The 25,120-nt window shown below is 40.8% G+C and overlaps 2 protein-coding genes across 2 annotated transcripts in view; both read right to left on the bottom strand.

Annotated features, from left to right (window-relative positions):
- Positions 1-4,359: 4,359 nt before the first annotated feature.
- LOC111598184 (forkhead box protein O-like) lies at positions 4,360-4,592 on the bottom strand. Its single transcript, XM_023313282.2, has one exon. The coding sequence runs from the start codon at positions 4,579-4,581 to the stop codon at positions 4,360-4,362; it is 222 nt and encodes a 73-aa protein (XP_023169050.2). The 5' UTR covers positions 4,582-4,592.
- A 52-nt stretch (positions 4,593-4,644) lies between these two features.
- Positions 4,645-25,120, bottom strand: part of LOC111598182 (integrin alpha-PS1) — a 51,498-nt gene continuing 31,022 nt past the window's right edge. The window contains exons 2-9 of the mRNA XM_023313280.2: positions 14,042-14,169; positions 13,074-13,097; positions 9,029-9,126; positions 8,831-8,964; positions 6,269-7,650; positions 6,063-6,205; positions 4,961-5,995; positions 4,645-4,893 (exon numbers count right to left, since the gene is read on the bottom strand). Coding sequence (XP_023169048.1) covers positions 4,654-4,893; positions 4,961-5,995; positions 6,063-6,205; positions 6,269-7,650; positions 8,831-8,964; positions 9,029-9,126; positions 13,074-13,097; positions 14,042-14,169 — 3,184 coding nt within the window. The 3' untranslated portion in view covers positions 4,645-4,653. The remainder of the gene's footprint in view (positions 4,894-4,960; positions 5,996-6,062; positions 6,206-6,268; positions 7,651-8,830; positions 8,965-9,028; positions 9,127-13,073; positions 13,098-14,041; positions 14,170-25,120) is intronic.

Here is a 25,120-nt window from a genome sequence, read left to right as displayed (position 1 = left end):
ACAAACACACACACACACATATACACACATATACACACACATACACACACATACACACACACACACATACACACACACACACACACACAATATGAAAGGGAATACAAAAAAAATCGAAAACTTTAATTTATTACTAAATTTTATGTAATAAACAAATGTTGTGTACATATATATATATATATATATATATATATATAAATATATGTAAATATATATATATAAATATATATATAAGTATATGTATAAATATATATATATATGTATATATATCTATATCTATATCTATATCCATATCTATTGAGAGTTGAATTCTATGCTCTATCGATAGCGATAGCGATAGCGATAACGGTAGCGATAACGGTAACGATAATGGTAACGATAGCGATTATTATTATGATATATATACATTGTGTTATTCCACGAGAGTTGATTTGATATACCTCCAAAACAAACAAACAAAACAACAAATTTTTTTTGAAGTTTTTTTTTGCCGTAAATTTGTAATTTTTTATTTGAATTTTATTTTATTTTTTAATTTTTATTTTATTTTATTTTTTTTGTAAAGAGAGAAAAAACATAATTTATTTTTTGCATATATAAATATTTACATACAAACAATTACTGTTAATAATTTATGAAACCAACACACACACATACACACACACACATTTCTTTGACCATTGATAATTTTATTTAATATTGCCCCAAGTTTGCGCGAGATGTGTATCGATATCGATATTGACGCTTAAGCGCTTGGAACGAATACATTAAATTTGTTAATCATAAACAACACAGAGACATTTATATAAACATATATATGTTTATATATATATATATATGTATAATTATAGTTTTTTTTTAATTTATTTTACACGCAATTTTTTCTTCTGGGTGCAGTTAAAAAAAATACAAAAAGTAATTTCTATTTATATTTAAATATATAAAACACAAATATCTATTACATAAATATAGAGCGACATGCAAAAAAAAAACTATTAAAACTATTTATAAAGAGGAGGAAAACAGTAGGCGATGAGCAGATGAACGCTAAGCCATCAAGTCGATAACCGATAACAACGCGATCGGCAAACATGCTTCGTTGATCCCTTGTTGATAACTTGTTGTTTTCCAACTTCTTTATATATATTTAAAAAAGAAAAAAAGCGAAAAAAAAAACTGAGTACAGTGTTAATTAATAATTAATTATGTAATTAAGCGTGTTCTTTTCCCTAAATTTGCAAATTTGTTGCATGAACAGGAAAAGTGTTTTTTAAGCCTTAACATAAAAGCAATTGATTAATTAAACTAAATTATTATTTAATTTTTGTAAACATTTTTTACGAGTTGCCTTCAAACGTTAGCTATACAATATAAAGCTATATATATATATATATATATATATACACCTAAATATATATATATATATATACATACCGATCTATATATGTGAGCTGTAAAAAAACAACTAATTTATACAAGCACAAAAAAACAACTAAATAATTCACATATTTAATTAATTTTCCTTTATTTATTATAATTGTTTTTTTTTTTATATAAACTATTTATGTCAAATTGAAGAAGAAGAATTAAACAAAGAGAAAAACAACTTGAAAATGGATGTAAATCAAATTCTCAAAGTGCCTTAAAACAATAATTTTATACACAAAACAAAATACTAAAAAAATATTAAAAATATTAAAAATAAAAAAATTAACAAAAAAAAAACACAAAACAAACAAACGAGACAAAGTAAAAGCAACAAGTGCAAGCAGCATATTTATTATTTATTATTATTATATTATTTTGCATTATTATTTTTATATAAATATTTTATATATTTTTTTTGGTATGTATTTAAATATGAAAAAGGTTACGTTTACATTCTATCTCTTATACTTATACTCTAGATGATTTATATATACACATATATATACATATAAAACATAAATATTTCTATTTAATTTTTTATGCATTTAAGTTTTGGTTCTTGAAAACAAAAACAAAAAAAAATATTTAAGCACATTTGCTCTTCCCTTTCGCAACGAAAACAAAAACTAAAAAAAATGTAATATCAAAATTTGTTTAACGATGTCTTCCCTTACACATTGATCGATAACGATAAACGATAGACCTATCGTCTTATTGCTTTCTTCACAATGCCAGTTACATTTTTTCTTATGAATAAATATAAATTTTTCTCGTTTTTATTATATATAAATATATATATTTACCATGTACAAACAACAACAAAAACTACAACGAAAAAGACAACATATTGTATCAAACAACATTTCTAACTGTACTCCATGAATTTTGTTAATGTTGCAACAGTTGCTTCCATTGAGCACTAATTGATTTTGTGTGCGTATTCTTATATAGTTAATTAAATAAATTACAATTATTTGAAGTGAAAACAAAAACAAAAACCATTTAGTTTATGGCGAATTTTAAGTTTCATAAGCAAGCAAAAATAAAAACCGTTATAAAAAAAACAAACGTAAATTTGAATTTGGATTGTGGGAATATCTATGGTTGCACTGACTGCTTATAGATGGCGCCAATTGCAGTTTGCAGTGTTGGCCAATTCTCGCTGTGGGCCTACAAGGATTGCTATCTGTAATATATATGTTGGAATTATCTAGAAATGTGGAAATATAGAATATATAAATAAAGTTGCTACATGTTGGGCTATCTGAATGTTGAATTGCTCAATTGATTTTTTTATATCTTTAGCATATTAAGTAACCAAGATTGAAGAAAATCTTTACGAATTATACGCAATTTGTTGTCCATAAACTCAATTCAACTGTAGCGGCCAAAGCTATCGAGTTTGTTGCTATCGAAACACACAAGCGGCTGTTTGCAGCATATCACAAGCCATAGAAATAAAATAAAATGTAGCATACTTTTAGGCGACACCAGAAATTTAGTAACTGCAGTTGCGCAAAGATGGCGCCACTCTTTGTTTTAGTTTTAAAAAAAAACGTGTTTAAATTTATTTGAAATTATTAATGAAATAATTATTAAAATTATTGAAACTATATACAATTACCAAGTAGTAGAAAGACATTAATTGGGAAAAAAAAATATTATATACACTTACAATATATATATATGTAATATTAACTGAAACATATATCTACATATGCATATATGTATATAAGTATATATATATATCGATAATTTTATAGCCTAATGTATTCTATGCACTTTGGAGCTTAAACATACGCTTCTCCAATTACAATATTTTTAACTACAAATTGAATTTCTAAATTCATTTCTTAACGTGTTTTCCTTTGCTTGTGCAATTAAGTTAAGCTTAGCATTACGAAGAAAATCCAACTTTCAAATGGGGTGAATTACATGGAGTCAAAAACTATTTGTTTAATCGTTGATCTCCGTAGTTTGGTATGAATATAGAATTAATACTTTCGTCATTCCAAACTAGATACGTTTTCGAGAATTTGGAATCTGGTATTTGAGATGGATTTTAATAGGTATGTTTAGAAATGTACCTTCTGGCAGTGGCAGTAGTTTTGAATGGTCAGATTATTTAAAAAATAATTGGAATCATTTTGCGTTTCTTAGACCTAATCTTCACGTCACGATCTTAAGCATTATACAAATAACAAATATAGTACAAAAAAGCTGGACTCCTTCCTAAATGCACAATTGTGTTCATAGCATGTTATCAACAAGAGCAGGAAGTGGTATGGGAGGAGGCAGAGGAGGAGGAAGAGGGAGAAACTAGGTAACTCTCTAGTCAAGCCTTCACTCAGGCAGCTGGAATATGATCGACAGCTAAGTGTGTTGCCCGGTCGCCTGCACTGAGCCAGTGCAAGCGGCAGGGCAACACACAAGCAGAAGACAACAAAGCATAGCGTGCGCGTGCACTTTTGGCTAAATGAAATATGGCATAGAGGAAATAACTATGGTCCACTTTCATACCTTGAACGAACGAACTGCAAGTGAAATAACTTCGGGTATTCAGCAATGGATCAAGCGATTTGCTTTCAATAGAAAGCAGTAGATATAAGTCACTTTTTTAGTAGCACGAGTGATGATGACAGAGAGAGAGAGAGAGAGAGGGAGGGAGAGAGGTAGAAATCTTAGCTTCAAGTTTGATTGGACATTTGTTCGGTTGATCGGTTGGTAGATTGATTGATTGATTGATTGATTGATTGTTGTATGCTGACACTTTGGTCGAAAGCCCTTCATAACTAGTCTTGATTTAACGGACGCTGCAGCTGGCCGGCAAAGGAGATTCCATTTCGCCTTTGCCCAGCTGGACGCCCAAACTAAAGTAAACGTAATGGCACATAGGCGTCTGGATTGTGATTTAGGCACAGCCTGAGCTGCTCACATGTGGCCCCACCAGGCGGCGCTAGCCTGGTAGTAGCCGTCGCTGCCCCAACTCATTAAGCTCAAAGGCGGCGGTGGCGGCGTCAAGGACAACACATCGAATTCCTCCTCGTCCTCGTTGTTGTTATTGCTGTTGTTGTTGTTGCAGATGCAGGGTAAAGCATATTGTTGATGTTGTTGCTGTTGCTGCTGCTGCTGCTTCTTGTAGTGTAGCCGCATCTGGCGTAGCCTGTTGCGCTTCCTCCGCGGGGCAATTCGCCGCACCAGATCCCAGCCGACGGTACCCTCTTGTTAGAAAACATTATGGCCACTCTTGGCAGCAAGGAAGGGCTTCTCCTCATTCATCTTCTCCAGATTTCCACTGAGCGTCAGATCTGTTGGCCGCTGCCTCTTAAAGAATCCGCACTTCCACATCACATACGTAAAGATGGCGAGCAGCAGCAAGCCACCCAGCACCGCGGACACAATGATCCACGCCGGAAAGCTCTCGCGCTGTTGGTCTAGAAGCTCGGGATAGGCGCGTGTCTCCACCTAAGCCAAGCAGCAACAATAGAGAATAAGTGAGAATCGTTCGACTTTCGATCTTTGCGCCACTTACCAAAATATTGTCGTTGTTCTCCACCTGCTCGACGTGAAAGTCCTTCGGTATTTTGACCATGGCCGTGGATATGATACGCACTAGATCGACGCGGGGATATTCGGCGACCAGCGTCGAGTTCCATAGCCGCGCCTTAAGCGTCACTTGTGCCTCGGTCTTGGCTTGCATCGCATAGAACTCGCACTGAATCTTGATGCAGTGCGCCGTGAACTTGTCGCAGTTGAGCTCCACAATTTGCTGTGCCTTGCTCTTGACGCCGGAGTCGCGTCCGTCCATGAATCGTTCGGGTCTCACAATTCGTTCGAAAGTGCTGCGCGGCAGTCGATTCGCTAGGCCGTGCTCCTGGCTAGACTTCTGCTGGCTCCAGTGCTGCGTCTGGACAAAGCTGTGCGTCTTATTCAGCTGCTGCTGGCGATGCGAGGGCGACTTTTTCATGGCTGCGGGAGCCATCAGGTAGGGCGCGCTACGCAGATTGCTGGCCGCCTTGGAGGCCAGCTTCAGTGGATTGATATATTCGGGGGCCACAGTGCATTCGCCTTGGCCTGTTTCTATGCTGGGCTTCTCCTCCAGATATTGCAAGTACTGAACTTTGCCCTGCTCCAGATCCTTGTCATGCCCGCTCTCCAGCATCAGCGGCACATATATAAGCAGCTGCACCTTGGGCGCCGCGGAGGGACCCTCGTTAAAGATGGAATAGGTGTGGACCAGCGGCGAGCCCACATCGTTCAGCTCCATGGGCGAATCTTGCAGCTTGGAGGCGCCACTGTAAAAGCTCTGCTCTGGATTGACCCAGCCGCGAACTGTTAGCTCCGCTCGCCGCACCACATGCACTGTCACATTGCGCTCAGATAGCTGTGGACCCACCAGCTTGGAGGTGGTGTTCGCAAAGATATGAAACTGCATTTCCGTCTGCTGCAGCTCCAAGCTGTTCGGATCGAAGCGTATCGTCACATCTATCCTGGTGCCTCTCAGCATCGGATTGCCCAAGCTGCAGGCCACCATAGTCTCGTTAAAGCTGTTGCACGTTGCATTCGTCTGCGCAGGTTTAAGTTGCCAAAACTAAATTACTCCCGACTAATCTGAGCCATCTGAATCAACTTACCGGCTTCTTGGTCGCTATGTAGGAGACGCTCTTCTGATGCACAATGAAGAGCTGCGCCTCATAAGCCGAATCCGCCAGGTTGCTCACGTTCACCGTGATCTCCAGTTCCGTCTTGTTGCCCTGTATCAGTGCGTACTTACCATCTGTGTAGGAGCAAGAGTCGAAATGTTAATTATGGTAATATATACTCAGCTACATTGACTTACCCTCGGCCGTCAGATTCGGCTCCGCGCTGAGTCGCAAGTCACTTTCGCATTGGTCGTCGTCGCCGCAATCCTTTTGGAACGTGCCCTCGAACTCGATGTAGGCCTGCGTCTGATCCAGAATGGGATTGAGCCGCGTTAGAGGTGAATCGGCGAGTTCCTGCTCCTCCAGCTTACAGTCCAGGCGGAACCGTATCGGCGTCTGGATGTCTCGCGTATTGGCCTTGATATAGCCCGTGATCCGTTGGCATTCGAGGCGTCCGTTCGTGGGGACTCGCACCTTGCGGCTAATCACATTGCTGCGCTTGTTGTCCCTGTCGAAATAGACGCGAGCGAACTTCTTGTTGTGCTCAAAGGTCTCCGCCTCGACGGTGTAGGTGAGGTTGAGCTCGTTGCTCTGCTGCTCGTGCGGATCGATGCTGCTGCATGCCTCGAAGGTGAAGCACGTCAGATTCGTGGAGACATCCTCGCGACAACCAGCCCGATTCGGATCGATGTTACGCAGCTCGGTGCTACGGTACGACGTCTGAATGTTGATGATGGGTCGCGCGAGCAGAACTACAACGGCTGGCGGCGCGCCCACCAACAGGTCCACATACGAATTGTCATCGAGATCCGTATTGGCCGCAATGGAGATGCCAAAGTTGGTTATGGGCTGTGGCAGATTGCGACCCAGCTCGGAGGCTTGGATGCGTTGCGATGGCTTCTCGTTGAGGCCCTGACGCGAGCCGAGATAGACATAGACAACGCCGTCGCCCTCGTAGGGTGCGCCCACGGCCAAATCGTCGCAGTTGTCCTTGTTGAGGTCCCCAATGTTGGCCAGGGCCAGGCCGAAGCGACTCTCCAGGGCGCCGGTCAGACGCAGAGTCGCCTTCTTGGGCAGCATATCATTTTCATTCTGATATATGTAGACAGCGCCTCCGTCGTTTTTGGAGAAGTAAAAGGGCGCCGCTACAACCAGATCTGGCTTCTGATCCCCATTTATGTCCACCGTAGTCAGCTCGTAGCCAAAGCTGGAGGCGAACTGCTCCCCGTCGATGATCATGTGCACTGGTATGGGACTCGTGTTGGCCTTGTCGAAGATGACCACCTGACCGTGGCCGTTCGAGCGTGGCGCGCCAGCCGCATAAGACATCTTCTCGCCAAAGTAGCGACCGCCCGTTACGGCCATGCCCAGATAGCTGTACTTGTCCACGGGCGACGAGGCATCCGAGTGATCACTGTAGTACATGTTCTTATCCCGCTGCAGATACTCGCCACCGACCTCCGTCACAAAAATGGCGCCGCGCCAAGTGAAGGGGCCCGGAGTGCCCAGCACCATGGTATTGTCATCCAGCAGGGCGCCCGAGGTGCCCACCTGGCAGAAGCCGTAGTCCTCGTGTTGCCTAAATGGGTTTGTGGCATTAATGAATGAGTAAGCAAGTTGTACGTCGGCTGTTACCCACGCCGCAATGCTCTTTTTCGAGTGTGCCCTACGAAGCCTAACGGTGGAAGGGAAACTAGAACAGGCGGCTTACTGTTGAACTAGGTTCTAGGACTAGTCCTATATATATATTATATACTAAGGATACCTTTTTAGTGCTAGGCCACTCTAAGTCGTGTTCATTTCAGGTCCAGTGTACCGCGTTTATACTTTCAAGAACAGTGTATAATGAGTCCAGGACCAGGCACGCGATGCCAGCGCAATGAAAAATTGCATGTCCAAGTCCATGTCCATGTCCAAGTCCACGTCATCTCCATGGGAGCATGTCTCATATGTGCCATATCACATCACATAGCAGTTTATTCGTTGTTTTTGTTTTTATTTCTATTGTATTTTTTGGGTGCGGTGCGACCCTGTTTACGCAAGGCAAGCCCCCACAGCATAATCGCCCTATCCCTACCCGTACCCCTACCCTACCCGATTCATATCTGACGGCCGCTTGCGTTGCCTCATGCGCTGACATTTAAATAAATTGAAATTTCTCCCCTGCAACGGCGACGTCATCGCAGTCACGCCTGACCAGCTAGTCCGTGCTGCCCCTACCCTTGAGTTGTCCTTTCCTGTCACCATATTTGTAGTCCTCCTCCTGCCCCAACATCTACCACGCACCACACACGCTGCATGCTAATTGGCCTAAACTGAAGTTAGACACGCGCTGAGTTCCTACTTTTCCGTCCTCTCCCAACCCACGCTGACTGAGTTTTGAAATATCTTTATAGGCACTTCACCTTGACACTTTTTTGTTAATGCAGTCAAAGCAGGAGTAGGGTTCGTATTAGGCATGAGTCGAACCTGGCCATGACAAATTTACCATTCCGAATGGATTAATTTTTGGGAAATTTATGTTTTTCCTCTTGCTTTATTTACATCGTTTCCGAAAATTGGAAATCATAATTTCGTATGTAGGCAGATATTATATAGCTTATAGAGTTCCCCAAATTGGGTATCTTTTCGCTACAACTATAGTTTTTCTTAGTAATCCAAGATTCTCTATTTTAGAAATCTGAAATAGCCTTTCTAATCTTAACTCTCTTCCAAACTCAATTTATTGCAAAGCTTAATGTTTATTTTTTTCGACCTACCTCTGAGTGGGGCGTCCTTTGCAGGGCTCGTAGACCTCGTCGAACTGTAAATCGTTGGTCAGCACATAGCAGAGGCCCTGTCCATAGCGATTTTCTCGCTGTATTGTCACATAGCGATGAGCACAGACGAGCACCTGATCGGGAAAACAAATTAAGAATCTCTGTTCATATAGTTCAATTAACTCACGTTGATCTTACTTTGCTGGCTAATCCTTGGGAGCGTACAGTTACGCCCATCCATTGACCCTCTTTGATCTCGTCGCTAGATGGCGGTACTAGTTCGTCGACATCGTAGGCTGCAGGTGGCGCCAGACGGCAGCAGATAAAAAGTGCAAAAATTAGGTTTGTTGTTGTTAGCAAATTGTGTGACGAAATTGTGTGTGCGTGTGTGTGCGAGTGTGTGTATCTGTGTGTGTGTCGCATCAGTTACAAAAACAACATCAACAACAACAACAACATCAATAACAACGATAGTAATATAGTATGCAAGAATATGTAATTATGTATTCATATGTACAATTAGATTGTTTTTTATTTTTGTTTATTTATCTAAAAATATACAGAAAATCTCTAAGCTAAACTCAAATTTACGCTACATTTACAGCGAGCGGGAAAAGCAGCAACTATTGGGGCTGTAAAGCGGTTAACAGCTGTTAAATAATACGAGCCAAGAAAGAGTATCAGAGAGACAAAGAGAGCGGGCAAGAAGAGGTAGACCTCGCAGTCAACACATGTGCGTTGCGGTTCAAGCTTGAAGGGGACAAAGGGGGCTGCTCTTTTCATAGATGTCTGCATAAACAAGTTGAGCTGAGCAACACATGTGCAGCACAACAGCAGCAGCAGCAGCAGCAACAACAACAACAACATCAACAACATCGACCACAACAACCAAAACAGCAACAAGTGCAAACAAAATGTTCGAGTAACGAAGCATGAAAAAAATGTTGGAAGCGGTTATCATACGTCTGCTCGACTACAAAATGCTACGCAAATCGTTTTAGCATGATAATAACAAAATTGATAATCAGCAAAAAAAGATGTGCAAAAAAAAAAGAAAAGATATTAGCGCTTATTATGGTTCAATTAACAAATCAGTCATGCAAAATAAATACGTTTTCAAAAAGTTAGTTATGAGTTATGCAGCATATATACCCCAGGCAGAAGATATGCATGCCCAGCATTTGCATTTGCAGAGAGGAAAACAGAAAAAAAAAGCAACAACAAAAATGGAAAGCGCTGCCAACGTCGCTGTCAGCTTTTGATAGAATGCAGCCGTGACATCAGCAGCGCAGTAGCAGCGACGTCGACATTGGAGTTTTTAGTGTTTTGCGCCTGAACCACGCACACATGCGCAATAGAAATGAAGAAAAAAGAGAGAGTGGGAGAGTAGGAGAATGGGAGAGTAGGAGAGCGTTAATATGTGTGAAACGTAACGAAATTGATTTAAAATGCATTTTAAAGCATCAAAGTGTTGAAATATGATAAATGATTATTACAGCGCGCCCGTAGCGTTCAAAGAGAGGCGGAGAGAGAGAGCCAGCGCAAAAAAGAGAGTGGAGATTCACTGAGGAGAGTTGCGCAAGGATCATTACGTTTATCATTTATGTTTTCGAATTTCTAGCGGCTTTGACTAGCTTTTTGAACGCGTGGGCTGTTCTGGCGGCAGCTTTGACGGGTTTTGACGCGCAAAGTGAAAGTCGCGCGTTGCAGCTGACAAAAATTAAGCGCGTGGGTCCCAGGCGCAGCTGCAGCTGGTTTACCACGGCTGTACATGTGCTTCTTTGTGTCTGTAGGAGTTTCGTCTATCTCTCTATCTCTCTCTCTCTCTAACTCCCAATCTCTATTTTTTTCTTGTTGTCCCAGGCCCTGTGAACTTTGCACTTTGCGGCGCGTTTTTGACATTGACAGTGGGCGGCGTTGGCAGCGGTGACCATTGCTATGGGTGGTATTTGGCTCAATAATGTCGAGACGCTTGTCGCACAAGAATTTTTACATGCCACACAAATTTTGCATTGTGCCGCAGTTATTTTTATGCGCGGCTGTTGTTCTTATTTAGCTCTTGCTGCTTCTTCCTTTGCATTTTGTAAAATTTGTCACGTTCGGCAGTGGTAGAGGCAGAGGCAGCGTCTGTGCCACAGCCAGCAACACGCTCTGATTGCCTCGCGTTACCAATAGCAAAGGCCACAAATAGCAGCAGCAATAGCAAGTAAGAATGTTGCGGAGTGCTCGACTAGCGCATACCCTGTTTATTACATTCACATTTTCTGCTTGCCACAACAATTATTAATGGCCGACATATGGTACACCCGTTTGCCATGCCACAAACAGGGTATACCAACTGCAAAACGGGCACAGACGTCGTCGCCGCAGTCGCCGCTACGCAAACATTTGGAATGCGAACGGCACATTATGAGCTGCTGCCGCCAGAGCAGCACAGACGCAGGGGTGTGGCGGTGGTTGCAAAGGCCCCCAAACACAGCTGTTGCAGCAAATGAATTTACAGCACAATATTTAAATAATTTGGAGCTGAGTAAATATAATTAATGCTAAATGAGTCGCCAATTGGTAAATAGCTCCCGCACCCGCTCCCTGGGCGAAGCGATCAGGTGAATGCGACTGTCAAATACCCTAGCTATATAGTGAGGGTTATATGCTGCGAATATTGAAAATGATCTCTTAAGTACTAACTTCGACACATTGAGTCAAAAATGTCGATTGTCCACACCGATTAATTATATACAAAAACTTACTATGTTACATTATGTTCTACGAGCTTTGTGTACCCTAGCTATATAAGTATATATCTAGCTAGCGCATCGAAAAAAGCAATTCACAGCTGCCAGGCAAACCGGGGAAATGCCTAAGCAGTGATAAAATATATTGAGAAGCTGTTCACTAATAAACAATCAAGACGAAGCGAGAGTGAAAGAGAGAAAGGGGGAGAGAGGAGGATTGTCGGGAAGTACTACAACATTCCAGAAATGCAAATCGACAGCCAAGTAAAACTAGTTAACAACTGGAATTGTTTGACTAGCGTATACCCTGTAGCTGCCACACACTAAATTGTATTTGCTTGGTATATAGAAACAGCTTTCATCATCGATATTTATCGATATCTATATATATAGCTACTCTCTGTAGACTTCGCTGATTTTCTAGGGTATTCATCGCATTAGTAGGAATTGCCTGCTCGATTCGATAATTTTTGACTTCTAATTTTAGCTTAAAGATAAAACGAAATTTGATTTCCAAATAATCCCATAAGAAACAAGTTCCAATCATGGAGCTCAAAGTCAGATAAAGAAAAAGCAGTAAATTGTTAGAGTTAAGCATGTGTTGATGGAGTATAAGGCTGACGATGTGCGCTGCATTGCATTAGGTTGGCTGCTCTCGAGCATGATTAAGCTTAGCTAGGCAAAGTCGATTAGAGGCTTATAGTTGATATATATATATATATAAATATATATATATGGGACAAGCGGCCAACGAGCTGTTAGCTTTGAGCGAAGCGAAACTAGCCCTAAAGCTAAACACAAAATTCCAGTGCGGACTTTAACCTATGATCATGCGCTCGTTCACTAGTTCCACTAGTTCCACAAGTTCTCACAATGCTGGCCGATGATTGATGAACATTGAACTAGTTAAATGCGAAATGTGTCAACTGAATTGCTGGTAATAGTTACAAGTGGGTTGTAAATCAATATGTATGTAGTTAACATAGGTAGCGCTCCAGCATCGATGTAAGATAGTGGTTATATTATATATATATTATTTATATATTATTATTATTATTATCATATAGGCTTAAACATAGTATTTGTGCATGCATTCACATATAAAAAAAAATGGCGGCCAACACAAGATGTGCTGTTAGTTTCTGATTGGCATGCGATCGATCGATAAGTTATCGCGGTTTTATATACAGGTAAAGTGTGAGTGCGTATTTGTGTGTGTTTATCGATTGCAAATGCTGATTGAATGGTTGCCAATTGCCATCGCCCCTCAATCAGTTAATCGATATAGTTAGAGATTACCATATATATACACATATATATATATTTATAGCTAAGTGTGAGAAATCAGTCAAAGCAAATGCAAATAAAAAAGTGCTTTATTAACAATCAAATGAAACGCTCAAATTTGTGTATTAGTTTTTACTGATTTTTTTTGGTTGAAAATTTTGGTTTTTTTTTCGTTTATGTGTGGGCAAAACAACAACAAATAAAGCACCCATACCACTTACTAGGTTCATAAGCTCCGCCAGATGCTAAATGATAAATTCGTTTTTTTTTCGATTTTCATTTTTTAAAAATATCGAAAATAGTTTGTCAATAATTTTGGTTGAGAGTATTTTTTTGGGATATAGGTATATGAGTTTTCCATATGCGCACCGAATATACATATTGCATATATATATATAGGTTTATATATATATATATGTGCGTGGGTTTAGGGGGTTTACGTAAGGAAAGAGAACAAAAACAAAAATAAAGAAAGAAAAGAAAATTAAAAAAACGCAAATAAATATTTTGTTGGTGTTTGAATAAAAACAAAACAAATGTCACTAAAATACTAGATCTATACAATAAAATATTATAAAAAATAGCTATATATATATATAAATTGAGATATATATACATATAGCTATGGTAGACTATATTAAATTACTAAAGACATATAGAGTGTGTTAAAAAGTTTTTAGTCACATTTTTCTTTTGTTTTTATACATGGGCTTTTATGTACATACAAGAAGCTCACCTAAGCCTAAGACCGATCTAGATAATATGATCGGAGACCTTGACATCTTACACTCAGTGTTAGCTATGACAGATCAGTTAGTCACTCGGCATTTCGATTTAGATAAAGCTGACTGACACTTAACTGCTTAACTCCTTTTTCCTGGTTAGTTTCGTCCTATATTAGCATAATATTAGCTGATTAATACAGTTCCTTATTCAAATCTTATTCTTGCAAAAACCTTCACCTCTATAGCATTAGTTTTTTATTTATTTTTTATTTAGCATTAGTTTTTTGGTTCCAGATTTTTTTAACCGATTTTTTTTTTGTGCTCGAAAAAATATGAGAAATAATAATCTAGACATAAGCTAATCATAAATTATATACGTAGTGTTAACATCTAATTATCTAGGCATATATATATATATATATATTTCGACTCTAGTATTGCCATAAAGTTGGAGCTCTACTTACATCGTCGGCCATCCGTTATGATCTGTTCGCAATCGTTGAAGTCCGTGCTGATCGGACACATGTATAAAGCCCCCGATTGCGTGGTATTTGGCTGTTTATTTCGATCCAGTGGAGCGCCTACAAGCAAACTGTAAGTGGAAGAACAAGAGTGGAACATATAATAGATTCTTTCAATGACAACCGAAAGACATTTTATTAGCTAAGAGGCCAGCTCGATCACACGATCGATATTAATCGCTAGTGATCAGCTAACGGTGCACACACAATGAGTGTTTGCGGTTTCAAAGCTATGCTGCGATAGGGCCCGACCGACAGACATCGCTTTGTGGTTCGAAGTGCTCAGGTGTCACAGGAGTTCAGGAGCACCTTCTTAAGTGGGGCAAGAGAAGAAGCGAGACGAAGACATTTGGTCAGCGCACAATCAAATCGATTTTGTAGGTGGAACCAGTTCAATGCACCTTTTTTCTGCTCAATGCGCATGCAGGGGCTTGCCAAAATGTAATTACATTAGCAATAAACCTCGAAGCGCAGTCTCGACACCTGAGCGGGCTGAGGTGTAGTCGGAAGAGGGCGGCAGGGACAGGTGATGCCTTGAATTGGGCGCGTCAACACGAAAAGATGTTGCAAATGAGCTAGACAGGCAGCCAGATAGCCATGCAGAGTCTTGAGGAACACTACAAAAGTACTTTTATCGGCAGTGCCCGACGGACAGATACACTGTAGTCAGCGTCGCGATGCTGTGGCGAGGATTCAAACATTTTTGAACAGTTTCTGTTCTTATAAGACAACTGCTATACTTAGATCGATTTATCGATTTGTATCGATAGTGACAGAGCTAGCGATATGCTTAATTTGCATGCGATATACAAGAATCCAAATGTCATGCTTTCTTTTCGTATACACTTCCAGATATGATTTAGTTATATTTCAAAATCGATATATATCGATATTACGGGAGCCATCAAAAGGCTTTTGCTGCCTATGATGTAAAAGCATAAGGGGTTTTCCTTTCGCCTAAAGGAATGAAGGCATATTGTAGTCTGCCGACACGATTTTGAATGGACTTAGGGTATTATTTATTGGTAAGGAAATGTTGCTTCACCCACGTAGCACAGTGTAAACATGCAACTTCATTATCCTCCAGCGGCAGCAGCGGCAATTGCGACTTTATGGTGGCCATTAAATGCGGCACCTAGGCACCTACACCTTGCCACATGCCACATGCCGCATGTTGCGTCTTTAAGTGCCCCAAGCCCGACTGCTGCAACGACAACACCAACTGCAGGCAAGCTAAAGTTGAGGGCAAGCCCAAGTCATTTGCTGTTTGTCGCCTACCAATTGACACTTGGCCCGCACATTACCCAACACTGGCCTCTAGTTTTTACACTGTTTCGCCAGCTTTTACGATGTGGCTTTAAATGTTGTTTGTTTCAAACCGCTTTCACAATTGTTAAGGGGCTTTGCGAACTAGTTCTTTGCCTAATTAAGAGCTGAAAAAGACCAAATGGCGACAGCCATAAGAAAGTTTTAGAGGAAAAAGTCAAACTCATTTGAACTCGGCGGAAACTAAATAGTGTGGAGAAGCAAAAAAGCAGCGCAAACCCCTGCAAAACTCTCGTCTCATTGGCCGGGCAATAAAAGCTGAGAACTTGTTCTCGGGCTACAAAATTTATGAACTTCTCGTCGGTGCCATCAGTGCGATCGTAATAGCTTTTGAATATCTTAATGCACACCCACTGAACCATCAAAGTCAGCCAACTAAGCCAACAACTGGCCAGACCTGATTCAGGCACTTTCAGACAGGACCGTGGTCCAGTCCTCTGCCCGCACTGCCCGCATAACGTTGCCCTGCTCCCCTGCCAACACTAGTTGCTGTCGTGCGACACTATGCAACACTGCAGGTCGCATTCTCATGCCGCTTTTTATAGCCTCCGCGTGTCACGTTTGTGTAAATCGACCTCAGACCGCTCCCGCTGCCCCACTCTCACCTCGAGCAGGTAAGCGGCCTTTTGGCTCTGCGCTGAGTCTCGGCTCTTTGGGGTCGCGGCCAGTTGGCTGCTCATTTAGCATGTTTAGTTCCATGTCAACCTGCGAGATTTGGTAATGAAATGTTGAACAAAAATGTATAACAAAAACATAAGCATGTGTTGCCGGTGCGGCCGTGCACGACTGCGCGATGACCTGTAATCTGTACGGTGCACGTGGCCTCAGTATTTCTAAGCGACAAATTTGAATCAATTAGATGCATCATTAAGAAAACTGAAGTAACCAAAATGTTTATTGAAAGTGTTATAACTTGGCTTAGATATGTATCTGTATCAATATCATTTTGGACAATACATTTAGAAAGTATAAAAAATTACGTTTTATTAGGCTAGATTATATAGCCAAGCTCTACATCTGGTCAAAGAAACAAACTACTTGATTTGAGTCTTTCTGTTGTATATTCTAACGAATTACCAAAGTGACAGCAGGTTGGAGTTAGCTAAAATTGCTATATGTATATTGATGGGTTGCAATGTATTGCTCAACAATCAACAACTGTATTATAGATAGATTATACTCGATCTTAAGGTCTTAGGATTCAGAGGTAGCTGTGGAAATGAAGGTTGAAGCAAATCTTTCAGCAAAGGCAAAATATATATAGAGGCTTATATAAGTTACATATTAATCGATTAATAAATGTTCAGGTCTAAGTATATATATATATATATATATATATATATATATATATATATATATATATATATATATTCGGGCTAATTTAGTCAATTGACCCTATCCGACTCGCAATGCTGGCTCACTCACAAAAGCTGTAAAAGTCAATGAATTCTTTGAGGCATAGCGAAGTCAAATCATTAATGGCTTGTCAAGCACACTCAATCATTTTACAGGGTATACCAAAACTATATACTAAACTTAAAGGCAAAAAAAACCTGCTTTCACATTAACAAACAAGCCAAGCAAACAAAGAAGCAGAAGAGCCAAATGACGACGACAAATCTGCGGCTTGTTTGCCTCGTAGAACATAAATCTGTGCATAGAGCGCCGACAATCCATAAATCTTGAGCCCCTGCAGCAGAGTATTCCCCAAACTACAACTCGGAGTCCATAAAACAGTATTTAATGTTGCTGGAATTTTCAAAATTTGGTAAACTCTGCGCTTTGTGTGTTTTATGTGGAACGGAATGAAGTCGCTGTCAGAGAGGCAGAGATAGCGAGCGAGCGAGAGAGAGCGAGAGAGAGAGAGAGAGAGACGTTGGCTGATTTAATGCCACTTGGCACTTAGCTTATCAATTAGTGCAGCTCTCCTGCGGCATGAAAGACAGCTAGATCGGGAGTGGGCGCGATTGAGTATTCGGAGTTGCACTTGCAGCTTCTAAAAGCAATTAAGACTCGCCTCACACCCAGCTCGCATCGACTCGTCGAATGCATTTAATTAAATTTAAGCATTAATTGCCGCATAAATGCGACGCGCGTGTCGCCTCAATTGCCACAGCAAAACGGAACCAGTGCCTCACTTCGCCTTCGAGTCGAAAAACCCTTTCAAGTGGCAATCAAGGCACCACGCCCACCCTTTCGGCCGTTTAACCCACTTGAAATGCTCTCGAGTCGCAGCGGGTTGCCCGCAGCCTGAAGATCTCATAGAAATTTGATTGCTTTCATTTGAAATTATATTTATAATTGAATATTGTATTGATTGTCATGCGAAAATAAAGGGAAGTCACTTGATGGACGGAACCAGCTCATAATTTTCTGCAGCTAATACACATTGAAGTCAAGCGTAAAGCCTTTGCCAACATGGAACTAGTTCTTTACATAATTTATAGCAACTAGTTCCAGTTTGATAATAGACTTCGGTTTGATATGAAATTAATTTGTTCAATGGAACATCATTTTCGGCAATGCTTAACTTGGAACTAGTTCATCTGACATTAAACAGCGCCCAAGCGACTATCTTTCATGTACAAAGGATATATATACCCCATTCAACAACAGTCGAATCGCTTAAGTCAGCGAAATGGAAGCAGTTTGAGTGCGAAAGAAGTTTGTTGTCTTTCGAGCTGCAGCCCCTTCCCGTCTAACCCTGATTGCAGCTGTGTTTGTTTTTAGCTGCTGCTTCTTCTGCGTCTTCCACTTCTTCAATAATACTCTGTTTAATTTGGATATTTTTTTTTCTTATTTTTGGAGTCATTGGCTGGTTTTGTTTGGTCCCCTTATTAGTCATCATTATCACAAGTGCTCCCAAGTGCCGGCAGCCTTTCAGTTCCCCCTCGCCTGTCCTAACCCCATCTCCCTCTCTCTTTCGCTGGCAGCGTGGCTGTTTGCCACACCCCCTGGCCCAAATTCCGAATACTCTTTATATTTATTATCATTTGTCTGCTGCCACAAGAATTTCATTTCACTTAATTTTCAAGTCTTTGGATTTCTTTGTTTGTTATAGTTTCCACAGCCCCCTTCACGCAGCAGCCTTGCTTACCCCGGCTAATCCCCTTGTGCCGCCCCTGCTCGGGTTTATATAAATATTTATGCTTGAATTGGAGACAACAAGAATGCTGACATCCGCCCCCGCCCCGCCCCGCCCACTGTCCGACAGTTCTTAAGGCAATTCGGTTCAACGATTTATGAATGGACTTTTCGACAAATGCAGCTAACACTTAGTACTTGGAAACAAGAACTTATTCATTGACAATTTTTTGTGCATGACGCAAAACTTTTGTGGTTTCATAACAGACCAAGTGCTTATATTATGAATCACGCGTTTGCTATTTATTTATAAGTTCTAAATAAAATAATTAAATGTTATACAAATGAATCGATTCAAACACACTCAGATTCAGATTATGCCTTGACTCATTTGAGTTTCTATAGATGAATTGGAACAGAGAGAGACTTTTACTTGGCATTTGGCTCTAATGCCTTCGATATATTTGCAATATAATATTTTTCACTCGCCATGGCTCATTGCTCCAGCCGTAAGACTCTAAATACACACTCATGAGATGCCAATTGCCAATACGAGCAGTTAGCAAGAATTATAAATCCTTTTGAGCTGTGCGTAATTATGGCCACGGGCCAATAAGACTTGGTCACGTTCGTGCGACTTGTGCATGGATTGTTTTCTTTGACAATGGATCAAACAGCAGGCAAATTGAATAGCGATTCCATTGAACTCACGGCAGGCAGTCAGGCAGGAAGAGCCAGGCAGCAGCAGCCGCCTGCGGGCACTTCCTGCTGGCAGGACTCAGTGTCGCAGACGGCCTGTTAAGTAAGTTATCTAGGATCCTACCTGGCAACTGCTTGTTACCTGTCAGATCGAATGCGGCGATAGCATGGTGTCTGGTGTCGTTTACCTGCAGCTGCCGTTGCCGTTGCCGACATCGCCTTCGCCTGTCGAGGTCCTGCCAAATGGTAAACGCGACGGGAGCAGCACAAATAGGCAAATTGCTAAACAACTGCTGCGCTTGGCCAGACCAAAATTACGAACATCGCTAAGTAGAAGAGCAACAAAAGTGCTCAACTCGAGCATGCTAGACGCAGCAAAATGATATTTCAATCGCAAATGAATAGTTATCGATTCATTCTAATATGCAGACAATCGATAGTGAACGATTACAAATGAGTTTGCTTAAAAACGGCGTGCTACTTAGTGGCTACTTTAGTAAGTCTTTTTATCGGTATCTATCGATACATTGCAAATTGCAGAAGTTATCGAAAAGCTATTGCTGCTAATGGAGAGTTAATATTGTTCCTTGAAGCTATGCAAGACATAGGACATATATATATGTAGAGGGTAGAGAGACGAAGAGAGATCGGTTGCTTATCAAATATAATATATATATATATAAAGGGTAGAGAGTGAGAGACAAAGAGAGATCGATTGCTTATCAAATATATATATATATATATATATATATATATACAGGGCATGCCAACAGAAAGACACAAAATTCAAGTGTCCAAGTGGCTAATTCAATTTGCGCCTTAAGATGACGCCAATGAGCAGTACCCTCTTCACCCAGCACGTTCCGAACAATGTATTTGACTGCGGATTGCAGTGGGAGTGTGAATGAGGACGCTGATTGAGAGTCTCGAATGCCCAATGCGGGCATAGCAGACCAGATGAAGAGCCAAGGCTACGAAGCGAACGTAGACTGACTGTTAAAATATTTAAGGGAGTCATAAAGAAACCACTTTTAGACCATCATTAGGAAACTCTAAATAAATAAATTGAAATAGGGCTCGACGGCTATTGCTGTGGATTGGCCAAGTGCAGGGTATGCGCTGGTCGGCTTGGCCGCCTGTAGCCAAAACTTAAAGCGACAAAAACAGAAACCACAAAAGTTGACATTAATTCCCAAGAGATTTGTCAAAAAATTCGCCTCGTTCAGTAATTCAATAAATTTGTTGTAGTTTTTTCTGTATTTTTTGGTGTTTTGTTTTTGAATAATTTTGCTGTGGGATCAAGTTAAAATTCAAGACAGGCAGCGAACGCGCATAATTTGATGGAATTTGGTTAAGTCATTTGAGTGTGTGACAGGGTTGCGGCTTGGCCCTCACTGCGGGTTGGGGTTGGGTGGTGCCAAGGTGTCAGCGCATCATGGCTATAAAAAGAAATTGGCCCACACCCAAAAAAAAAACCAAAATTCATGAAGTCATAGGCCAAGGGCTCATTAACGTTTCTTGATATCATTTGTATTTTCATGAATTTTCTCATGCATTTGGCGCATTTTTCACCATATTCCGCCAAAAGGCACAGAGGGAGAGTGCCACAGCGGGTTGGTGGTTTTATGTCTTCATTTGAGCTGGCCAAATACGCAGCCAGCACGCGCTTCCGGCCAAAAGGAGCAACAATAATGTGCCCATTAGCTTGGCCAGGACAACAAAAACCACATGGATAGATAGAAGACATATAAAGGTTACCTCAATCAGTTCGGCAAGTTCTATTTATGCTATGTATCTGGCATGCATGGATTTTAATGGCGCCGTCAAGAAGTGTGGAAGTTGACATAAAAAAGTTAGTTGGAGTGGCAAAGCGTGAGGCGTGCAGGCAGGAAAAGTCACGACTATGGGCGATGAGCAAATTTTGGAATACGCTTAACGGTAGCCCCGGCCTCGCTCCAGTTAACCAAGTTTGGGGTCATAATTTACGGCTCATTAATGTGGTCAACGAAATGAGAAATTGAAGCGCGCAGCACAGCAGGAAATGCAATCGACCAGACAGACAGACAGACAGACAGACAGTGGGGCAGATAGAAAAACAGCCAGCTGGACAGTGGCACAAATGTTGGCTGTCAGCTTAGCCAACAACTTTTCGAACTACTCGGCCCACGTGGTCGCGGCCTCGCTCCAAATTGGAGCTGCCAGCTGATAAGATTACAGACTTCAAAGGCCTGAACTGACTTTCGGAATACAGACCCAGGCTGTACAGACTAGCAGATACTCTGCGTCCAATCAAATATTAATCGAATTTAATGCAATCATATAAGCATTCTTTGCTGATACAATGTAACAGTAATATATGTATATAAGTGAGAATATTGGATTTATCGATTAATCGAATATGTATATAATCAGCATATATGAGAGATAAGCAAATACAATTGTAACTGCTACATATATGTGCAAGAAACAATATTTAGAATTATTTTGTAATATTTAAAATTATTTCGCAGTTACCCTTGTTAAAAAAGAACGAGCATGCATCATTATCGATAAGTATCGATAGATTTGAAGCCAATCGAACTCTTCTAACTATTAACTGCAAGTTAAGACAAATTTTCGTATTACGCGCTCATCTCTATTAGCGACTCTTTGACCGTCCGTTTGTGTGCTCATTTATTAGTTGTTTATATGAAGCATTGGAGCGTCAAATTGCTACCAGCTGTTGAACCATCCAGCAGCTTATGCCCTAAGCCGCTCTGCGCCGACCACGCCCCCTTTCCCCGCACTCAATCGAGCAGCAGCCCCAGGCAACGTAATAAAGTAGCACAAATTGCGGGTTTTCAGCTTATCGTCGCAGCAACACCAACACCAACAACAGCAACAACAACAACAACAACAACATCAGCAACAACCAAATAAACAAGGGAAAACAACAAATTGTTTTCCATTTTCATTTCCATTTCCATTACGAAAATTGATGGCAAGGTCAAGCGCGCGGTTCAACGCGTAGTGCGCAGCCGCAGCCGCAGCCGCAGCCAACTTCATGTATGGCTTTCTCTGTCACGCTCTTCTCTTGTTTTTGTCATAAATTGCTTAATCAACTAAATTTTGGTGTCGTTTTCTGTTTTTTGAGGCCTTTTGTCATGGGTATTATAATTTTGCCACGAATTGTGTTATTTATATAGATTATGTTCTACCTTTCGGATCTGTATTCGAAGCTAAATTGTTATTTACAGTTAAACAAGTTACAGTGGAACAGCTCAGATTATAGAACAGATCGAGCTTAAGTTTTTCTTTAATATAAATGACGTCGACTTCAGTTAGAGCATTTAATATTCGGTTTCTATTTGCTTATCTCTTCACTATATCATTTCTCTCTCTCTCTCTTTCTCCGTCCTTCTCTGTCTTCAACATTGTGTTTTGTTGTCTGCCGCCAACGATGTTGCGACGTTTGAAAGATCGATGACATGGATCATCATCAACGTTTGAACCCTTGCGGTCGCAGTGCAAGTGTGTGAGTGTGGTGAGTGTGTGTGTGAGGTGGGGAACTGAGAGAGAAGTTTTGGGTGCCTGTGTGTGTGTTGCGTAAGAGTGTGGGTCGCCATGTTCATACAAATGATAGCCAAATACCATAAATTATGTATCGAAATACTTGTTAAGCGTTGTTCGATTAGGTTAGGTTAGGCTAGAGACAATAAATTCAAATGTTGGACAGTGCCTCTAGCAGGGCTGCCTGAAACAACATGAATAATGAGCATTTGTAAAATGTACTCCAAAGTTAGGCTAGGTTACACAGCGTTGCTGACTAGTAGCTGCTACAAATTGCTAGAAGATACAATAATTAGAAGGATAGAGCTTAGATATAAGATCATATCATACAAGTCTTGAACTATGATCGAATATCTGTGTTCTTCCGTTTTAATTTCTTTTCATCTATCTCACAGCAAGCTCATTTTTAGAGCTCTCTTAACCTCTAGACGACTTCTCGTCCTTTCGTGGAAACCACTGAAATGCACAGGTTCGCAACTTCTACGAAAAAGACAACGCACATCGAGTACCTTGAACCCAGCTAGAGAACTAATCCACACTTATTTCGGATACCTGTTGTTGAGCTCGCTATGGAAATTACCAAATTGTCGACAAGGTCAAACTTGCAACACCTTAGGGTAGGTTTTGTTTTTTGTTTTTACTTTCGAAATAGCTATTGTTTGCTCTTGAGGGTTGGGCGAGAGAGCCAGCAGAGAAGTAGTTGGGCAAGTCATTGGCATATTTAAACATAATTTGGTATTTTTATTATCCTTTTATGCCAGCACAAGTCGCCGCTTGGAGACAATGACAGCTAATGGACCGAACCCGAGCGCTAAGTGGGCGCCCAACCAGGGACTTAGGTACAAGGTGTACGAGCGATCGATTGTGTACAATGCTGTCGCTCTCCCGCTCTCTGTCTCTCTGTGTGTGTAGGTAAACAGAAACACCGTGCAGGTAAATTACAAAAGGATACGAAACGTGCGCATAAATAAACAGAGCTCAAGCACTCAAGTGAGAGAGAGAGAGAGAGGGAAGGAAGACGAATGCGGACGGGCTTTTGTTTTGTTTCTGGGTTTCGTTTTCGGTTTTTGAATTTGAAAGGAATTGGCATAGGGCCCGCTGGCTAACATGACCATGCCACACAAGTTGCAGCAACGCGCAGCAGGTATTGCCCCTTGCCACACGTCGCAGCACTGCGGGTTGGAGCTACAAGAACAGGCGGAGGCGTGCTCCATAGATATTGATAGGCGTCACTGGACGCCTGCCCAATGCATATCATTTCAGCTTTTTTGAAGATCACAGACTTCGTGTTAAAAGTTGAGCTACAGAAACAGTTTGAAGAGCCTTGAAAGTTTAATTAGAAGAAATGAAGAGAATGGATGGGCTCGCTTAGGTAAATGTTGTTATCTGAACCAAGTCTTAAAGAGTATTACCTCTTCAATCAAGCTACTTATGTCCAATGTACAGAGAAATAACTAATCAAAAAAAAAAACTGAAAATGTAAAATAGTTTGTAAATAGCCGGGGGTCAATTAAGTAATAAATACTATTTTCTTATCGCTACCTTTTATTGCATATTGCTTTCATGCGCTCAAAACTCTTTCAAGCAGTTTATAGGCCCTTCTTCTGAGTGCCGAGTGCCGAGTGCTGGGTGCTGGGCGCTGGGCACTATTTAAATTGGGATGCGGATGCGGGCGTTGCCATTACTTTTCCATAATTGTTCGCATTGCCATATTGTTGTAAGCGATCGGGCATTGTCAAATAAATTTTAATTATGTCACCATAAACTAAATGAAGTCCGATGCCAAATGTTGCTGCTGTCATCAGTGCTGCTACGCCCCTCCCTATCTCTATACCCCTCCAGCTACCCTACGCCCGCCATCCCAATCCAAATGGATTGTAGGCAATATTTTTGCCAGCCTTTGCGCTTTGTTGTGTTTCGTTGTCTTCTCTTGTTACCAGTCGGTTTATTTCTGCTGTGTGCGCATTTAATTTGCATAAATTACATGGCACCACCAGCACCACCATCCAACAGTCACCAGCCACCATAGTCGCAGCGCTGTGAAGACCTTTAAATCATTATGTTAATGACTTTTAATTGAAGAGCGAAAAACACCAACGAAATATTATACATTAAAAATTATCAAAAAAAAAAAAAAAAGAAGCAAATAAAGAAAATGAAAAATAAAAAACAAAATATGTGGTGCTTGCACCACTTGGGCTTTTAGAAAATATAATAATTGTGACACGCGTTTTGCGTCTTCTTATAATGAGCTTATGAAATGCTATTTGGGAGAATATTTGGTCTTGAGCTGGGCACTACATGGAACACCACATAGCGCCCAACTTTGGCCTGCAAAATGTTAGAGATCCACCAAGTGGCACT

Source organism: Drosophila hydei, unplaced genomic scaffold (assembly GCF_003285905.1).
Source record: "Drosophila hydei strain 15085-1641.00,03,60 unplaced genomic scaffold, DhydRS2 tig00000090-arrow-arrow-pilon, whole genome shotgun sequence".
NCBI lineage: Eukaryota > Metazoa > Arthropoda > Insecta > Diptera > Drosophilidae > Drosophila > Drosophila hydei.
The sequence above is the reverse complement of the archived record's forward strand: the minus strand, read 5'-3'. Positions and strand labels throughout refer to the sequence as shown.

What these genes read in the sequence shown, in the direction of transcription:
- LOC111598184 (XM_023313282.2), bottom strand. Translation starts at nt 4,581, where the DNA reads ATGCGGCTACACTACAAGAAGCAGCAGCAGCAGCAACAGCAACAACAT.